Source organism: Centroberyx affinis, unplaced genomic scaffold (genome assembly GCF_046629955.1).
Source record: "Centroberyx affinis isolate AG114_WGS23_722 - 3 ecotype Tasmania unplaced genomic scaffold, CSIRO-AGI_Caff_v1 ptg003146l_1, whole genome shotgun sequence".
NCBI classification, from domain to species: Eukaryota; Metazoa; Chordata; class Actinopteri; order Beryciformes; family Berycidae; genus Centroberyx; species Centroberyx affinis.
The window spans coordinates 58,997-66,804 of NW_027281206.1; the positions used below are offsets into that span (position 1 = coordinate 58,997).

Here is a 7,808-nt window from a genome sequence, read left to right on the forward strand (position 1 = left end):
AGACATGGCTAAGCGACACCATAATTCCTGTCACCGGAGTATGATTAGGTTCTCAGGTAAGATACCTAGCATGCACAGTGCGGGATCTTTAATTAATTACAGGTTAAGTACCTTATTTACAAAGGATATTATCTCCCAGAATTCCTTTACCCTATCGCATTCATATAGCATGTGTATCATTGTTCCCACTTCATTAGTACAGCGCCAACAGGTGTCATTATGTCTTAGTTTGAGCCTAGCCATTTTGCTTGGGGTCCAATAGCATCGATTAAGAATTTTATAGTTGATTAGCTGTGATTGAGCTTCTCGGGCTGAGGTAAGCCAGCAGGACACAGCCTCATAGTTCCTCTTTAATCTCTCTCCCTGTATCCTTGTCCCACGTAATTTTAAATCCACCTAGATTAGGTGCATTAACACCCCTAATATAGTCATAGAATATCGATGTGCCGCCTTTTCTATGAGAGACAGCTACTAACGGGTCTTGGATACATGTCGATGGGTTAGGTTTGGTCTTAATCATTGAAACGAGGCAGTGTCTAAGCTGTAAGTATTTCCAAAAGTCTGTTTGTAACAGATTGTAGTTTCACTTCAAATAATTGAAGGAGACCATATGACCGTCCTCATAGAGATCCTCTAAAAACAAAATCCCTGCATTAACCCATTGGGCCAGCAGAAGGAGCTATTAGCTATTTTTTATTGTGCCAAATAGAAGCCTTCACTGTAAACCAAGGGTTACTTTTTGTGTACTGATGGGCCATTTTCCAACTTTCCCTTGAAAATTCCAAAACTGGGTTTTGGTGGGGTATTGGTCGACCTAGTTGTGTTAGAAAGGCCTGTATTGGGAAGGGGTCGAGTAGCTCCTCTTCGATTCTAACCCAAGCAGGGGCTTTGTCAGGTGCCACATTATTTTTTGATAACTGTGAGAGTGAGAAGGACCAGTGATACCAATCTATTCTGGGAAGGGAAAGTCCTCCTTGATACTTAGCTGCGTAGAGCTTTATAGGATTAAAGAGGGGGTTCTTCCCCTGCCAGACAAAAGATTCCACACATTTGTTGTACTCTTTTAAGAGTGATGGTGGAAAGGTAAGTGGCAGCATATAGGTAATGTAGTTTATTTTAGGGGCTATAATACCTTTTACTAAGTTAATTCTACCCAATAGGGATATCCTTAATTTGCTCCAATTTTGTAAAAGGCCCTGGATATTGTGAATAATAGGTTAAAGGTTAATCTGCATAATTTCTTTAGTACCTGGTGTGAGTTTAATGCCTAAATATACCATATCTGAAGAAACCCATTTAAATGGCCAATCTACCCTAATTGAGGTAGGGTGCCTTATTGATTTTGCCCAATTTATTTTATAGCCCAATATCTCAGAGAAATTATCAATTAGAGAACACATTACAGGAACAGTTGTTTCTGGGTCACTTGAGATCAATAATATATCGTCAGCGTATAAAAGTAACTTAAGTTCTCGTTGTCCTGCTGTAATACCTCTTATATTGGGGTTATTGTGCAGCGCTATGGCTAAAGGCTCTAATACAATGGCAAAGATAAGAGGAGAGAGTGGGCAACCCTGTCTAGTGCCTCTATGGAGCCCAAATGGAGAGGACATCATACCATTGCACATAACTGAAGCCATCGGTTTCATATATAAAAGCTTCGCCCATGCAGAGAAAGATGGTTCGAAACCAAATCTCTCCAGTGTATAGAACAAAAACCCCCATTCAGCCCTGTCGAAGGCCTTCTCCGCATCGAGTGAGAAGGCCACGACAGGGTCTAAACTATCTCTGGATTTCCACATAAGATGCAGAAGTCTTCTCAGGTTATCTGCAGACGATCTTCCTTTAACAAATCCCACTTGATATGAGTCTGTTATGGTGGGTAGTAAATTCTCAAGTCTTTTTGCAAGTATCTTGGCAAGTATTTTTCCGTCAACATGATCAAGTGAGATAGGTCTGTAGCTGCCACAGAGCTGGGGGTCTTTCCCTTTTTTATGAATTAGAGTGATGATACTTGATCTCATGCTATCAGGGGCATTACGAAATACCAATAGTAGTCTTGGGGCTAAAACATCATTACATTTTTTTATAAAAGTCAGATGGATAGCCATCATCTATGGGGGCGCAGCCTAATCTAAGATCCTTTATAGCATCCTGAATCTCCTGTAGTATAATGTCACCTTCTAGTGAGTCCCTATCTTGTGTGGATAAGCAGGGAAGTATAATAGATGAAAAAAAATTATCATACAGTTCTACCGATATCTCACCTTGGGATGTATAAAGGTCTTGGTAGAGGTTGTTGAAAACCTCATTGATTGAAAACCTCATTGATCACACTGATGTGCTTAACGGAAAACACTATTATGATATCTCATCAGTAGACTTATGTCTTTTGCATGTTCAGAGGTAGACTCATCCATTATCCATTATCAGGAATTAATGGACGATGAGGAGGCTAGAACCATCCGACGCGCAGAGGAGCTGTTTGTGATGTGTGTGTTCTCATGACTGTGTGTGTGTGTGTGTGTGTGTGTGTGTGTGTGTGTGTCGTCGTGTGTGTGTTTATGTTGGTTTCATTTTTATTTTTCTGCTCTCACATGTTTTTATTCTTCTTGCATTTTTATTCTTGTCTTTGATGATCAATTTCTGTAAAGCACTTTGCTACAAACTTGTTTTGTTTTTAAAGCACTGTGTAAATAAAGTTGGACTTGAACTTGATATCACTGTTGTCATGGAAACATTAATAACTTTTACATTATATTTACCTTACCTTATATTTATCTTAGGTGTTAAGCTGATGCTGGTTTAGCTGATGCTGGCAGACCGGCCGCTCACACGCACACACACACACACACACACACACACAAACAGCTGAAAGACAGACTGAGGAGGGTTTATTCCTCTGGTGCAGCTCCATCAGTCTGCAGCATGTTTTTTTTTTTGTTTGTTTGTTTTTTATTGAGTTTTCAACATAAATGTTCTGTTCTGTTTTGAAGCGTGAAGTCGGGTCAAGTCAGGTCCAGCAGCTTCAGTTGTTCTGGAGAAGCTTCTAGGCCGTTCCTCTGTGGAGCTCAGGGCCTGATGTGGACTAACAAACTGCACCGAGTTTCAGCTGCATGGGGGAGGAGAGGATGACTGAAGTTTCAGTTTTGGGTGAACTATTCCTTTAAAGCTTTAGACTTTTACTGAAGTAAACTTACAAATGCAGAACTTTGACTTTTAATGAAGTATTTTTCCATTCTGGTATTTGATACTTTTACTTCAGTAAAGGATTTGAGGACTTTTTCCACCACTGAAAATCACACGTTCATAAACATCACTATTCTGTGAGTGAAGGTTTCAAGAACCGTATTGTGCTTTACTTTCATGCCAACGATCACTTTGTAAAAGTAGGAGTCATTTTTGTTTAATTGTAGAGATTCAGTTTGAATGAAACTCTTGCTGCACCTCACTGAGTTTTGTCCCGACACTGCAGGGTTGAGGGTTCAAATTCTCAAACAGTGGAGAAGATTTATGAAATGATATAGGTTGGATCACTGGAGAGAGAGAGAGAGAGAGAGAGAGAGAGAGAGAGAGAGAGAGAGAGAGAGAGAGAGAGAGAGAGAGAGAGAGAGAGAGGCCCAACAGTTAATCTCACCTCCAAAACTCAGTCTAAGTCTAAACTAAGTCTCAGAATAAGCTCGTTCCACCAGAACACTGCAACAGTTCTCACTCAGAAAGCAGACACTGTCACTCAGAACACACTGAGCTAAAAAACACACAACAGGGAGCAGTACATAAATGATGAACTTTTATCTTTGAAGTTTGAGTGATTTTTCACATAAATCAGTATTTCATTATAGAATAAGAATAACACCTTTTCACTTTATTGACTGTACTAAAGTATATGTAACAAGAATGAATCAGAAATGCAGCAATTTACTTCAATATCCTTTATTTTTTCTATATCTTTGCATATAGTAATTTACTTGAGAAATAAAAAGTTGAAACAAAAAGAAAAATTCCTGAAATTCCAGGGCTGCAATAATACAGTGATGACAAAAAAAACCCATCAACAACATGTATAGTTTTGTCTCTTTGGTAACGAGACTAAAAGCTTTCAGCTGTGTTTGGAATGATTATTATTTGATTTTATTGTAAATATTCTGCTAAGATTTTCTATATATGCTACGATATTTCTCTCTATATATATATATCTATATATACCATATTGAAATATGGTTACTGCAGAAATGCACAAAGTTTGCCATCATTCTGTTTTGAATGTGTTTTTAACAGTTTTGAAAACAGTGTGTTAGCATTTGAAAAATGTGCTGCAGATATAAAGTGTTTTGCAGCTGGTGGAGTCTGAAGGAGAAGAGAGTTCATGGATTTTGGAAAATGTCATTGATGCATTTTGTGTGAAAGCAATGAAAAATTATTCAGTTTGGTCCACATAGACTTCTGTTTCACTGTGTGAAGAGTTTTGACCATGTGACTTCAGTTTTGACCAATGCATGTTAGCAATCGAAAAAAAAACTGTAATACACACATTAGCTGTCATGAGGAGACAGCATTAAAACTATTCAAAAGACAAAAGTAAAAACAATAGTCAATTCATTCATAATCTCTGGAAAACAAACTTTGGTTTTCTCCAGATAACGAGATAATTAATCTGTGGCCGTTACTTTGTTTTCCAGAGATCTCCAGATGATTTTGTCGTTATCTCTGGAAAACAACATGTGTTATCTGGAGATAATGACATAAATAACTCCATATCTGGACAAAACAAAGTTAAATTAGCTCGTTATCATGGAAAAACGGCGTAATAAAATGTATGAATATATGTCCAGTGGGTTCTATAAGACGGATGGTCAGATCACATCTCTTTATTCAGTTTCCATTTCAATCAGCTTCATTAGCATGACAAGTAATAGGCTGCTGACTGTATGTTGCCAAAGCTTACATAGATAATGGAGACAAAAATCATAAGCAAACAAAATGATTAGAACAAACTGTAAACGAATGCAGATCAACCTGATTATGCAACATAAAACACACAGAGACTCACATTAATTCTGATATAACAGAAATGTCTGCAGCTTTAATAGGTATTGTAGTTTTTTGTTTTTTGATAAAGTTTCAAATTCACTGCGTTTCTGGATTATTCTGGAAAAAATGTCTCTCCTATAAAAATTTTCTCCATCAGCACTTTGACTCTGATGAAGACCGGTTCTTGGTCGATACGCGTAGTCGCTGTTTTTATAATGGAGCCGCTATAATAAAGACTTTTTAGATTTTAGTACAGGACCAATAGATAGATAGATAGATAGATAGATAGGCACTTAATTAATCCCACATCATCATCATCAGCATCATCTTCATCCCTAACTGTGCTGTTCCACTGTTACAGAGACCTTCACTGGTAAAATCTTCAGAGGGAGTTCATCCCAAGTGTCAAAGTATGGAAATAGCCTGTCAGTGAAGGTGTGTGTGAAGGTGTGTATGTGTGTGTTAGTATCAGGATCAAAGAATGACAGTTTCCCTCTGTTCCAGTCCAGATGCAGTCTGATCCTCTGGAGCTTCTTCCTCACTGGGAGGACAGTGACTGGATCTAATGGGGAGCGTGCTGTGTATTTACCATTATAGAACCATATTCTCCATAATCCAGACCATAAGTCTCCCTTCCTCTGGACAGACTCTGCTAACACACCCAGGAACCAGTACGTACTGTCTCCAACCTCAACATCCCATGTGTGAGATCCTGAGTTAAAGCCCTCTGATCCCAGGATAGACCAGGACCAGAAAATCCTCTCTGGGTTTTTAGGAAGCTGCTGCTCTTTTCCCCATCTCCCACCGGTCAGATCTTCAGACACGATGAGTTCTGTACCGGCAGTGTTTGGGTCCAGAACCACAGGAGTGTAGGAGACCATCTCCTTCATCTTGTACCAGACTGTGAAGCTCAGGTTGCCCAGGTGTTTGGCCTCGTCTATCAGAGCTCCTGAGACCAGCTGTGGATCCTCCAGCAGGGGGCGCTGGACTCTTTCCACTGTAGCCTTGTAGTTCTGCAGGAACGAGACGTCTTCAGCTCTCAGCTCCTTCTCTATGGCTCTGACTGTGTCTGAAAGAGCTGCTATCTCTCTGCTCAGACCCTCAATCTTCTCCTTCATCATCTGACTCTTCTGCTCCTCTTCCTCCCTCAGTGCAGCGATCCTGGCCTCCTCTTCCTCTTGGAGAAACTGGTGAAGCTTCTTAAACTCCTCCTTAATCTGCCTCTCTGTGCGTCGGGCCTGGACCTTAATGTGTTCTGCTGTTTGATCACAGTTTCCGTTAACTTCATTAAAGAGCTCCAGTTTCTCCTTTAAGGGCTTCAGTGATTCCTGAAGTTCCTCCTTGAGATCCAGTGCAGCTTCATCGATGGGTCTGAATCTGTGGTTGGTGTGTGTTTTTGAATGCAGACAGACAAGACACACTGGCTGCTGATGGTCCAGACAGAAGAGCTTGAGTTTCTCAGAGTGCAGACTGCAGAGAAGCTCAGATCCTGCTGAAGCTCTCTGATCTCTCTCCAGTAAGAAAGACTCACACAACTTCTTTAACGTGAAGTTACAAGGTGGTTCACTCTGTACAGATATTTCCTTACAAATTGGACACTCATGTATTTGTTTCTCTGTCCACCAGCTCTGCAGACAGGCTTTACAGAAGCTGTGGCTGCATGACAGGACGAAAGGATCTTTAAAGATGTCATGGCAGACGGGACAGGAGTGATCCTCCTCTGATCTGGAAGACATTTTCTCTCTGAGTGAAGATAACAACAAACTGGACAGACCGCTCAAACAGGAATTCAGTCAGTCAGTCGTGGCACCACTTCCTCCTCTAGAATGTTCCCTGAAACTTACTTTCACATTGAGTCGTGGTTCCTCTAAAACTCACGTTCAGTTTGTGCAGTCAGCAGCAGGTTGAACTGGCAGTTTTCCAGTATTCCCAGTATTCCCAGTATTCCAGTATTCCCTCCTGTAGCTGTCCTCCCTCAGTGGAAGTCGTGGGTTTGGTCTGAAGGTGAATCTTATCATCTGTCTCTCGGTGTGTGTGTCTCTTCTCGGTGAGGAGTGAAAAAATAACAACCTCTGTTTCCTGGTTTGTCTCAGGTGAAGCACATTAAGGGGCGGAGCTTTGTCCTGCTTCAGAATTGAAGTGACAGGATAAACTAAGAATGTATAACAGTCAGTACCATGTGATTTGGCACATGTGACTCAGGGGAAGGGGCGGAGCATTTCAGGTCATTTCAATGTGTCAATCAGAAATAATGTTCTCGTACGTCATTGGCTGTTTAACTCTGATTGACACATTGAAAAGACCTGAAATGTCAGATTGTGTTGTTTTAAGTGACCAAGGCCTTCTAGACAGAAAGAAGTGCTGAAGAGTGACAGGTGTTGATGTTGTGTGTTTCTTTTTTCCACATATTTCACATCCAGTCCAGAGTCTGTTTCTCACCTAAATAATCATTGGACAATACAAGTCAAATGAGTCCTTGCAGTGATAGAAACTTTGACCTGCAGGTAATAATTTGTTTAATATTTTGTTTCTGGGCATATTCAACCTGATTTGATGAATCTTGAATACACACAACTGATTAAAAACAGTCAAACTATATTGCACTACAGTTCATTTTTAACGCTCAACCTTGTTTTTAGGCATATGGACCTTGGACCCCAGAAGTTAGTGATGCTAGTTCAGCACAAAATGGTGATTATGGAATTTTAAGTGTTGGTTGCTATGGCAACAACACAGGCTAACGTAGCTTTATCACAGACTGTACTTCTCTCTCTAGC

At 40.2% G+C, this 7,808-nt stretch overlaps 1 protein-coding gene across 1 annotated transcript; it reads right to left on the reverse strand.

Moving 5' to 3' along the window:
* Positions 1-3,988: 3,988 nt before the first annotated feature.
* LOC139659578 (E3 ubiquitin-protein ligase TRIM39-like) lies at positions 3,989-7,061 on the reverse strand. Its single transcript, XM_071537890.1, has one exon. It carries the CDS (start codon positions 6,765-6,767, stop codon positions 5,367-5,369), a length of 1,401 nt encoding a protein of 466 aa, XP_071393991.1. The 5' UTR covers positions 6,768-7,061; the 3' UTR covers positions 3,989-5,366.
* Positions 7,062-7,808: the final 747 nt, after the last annotated feature.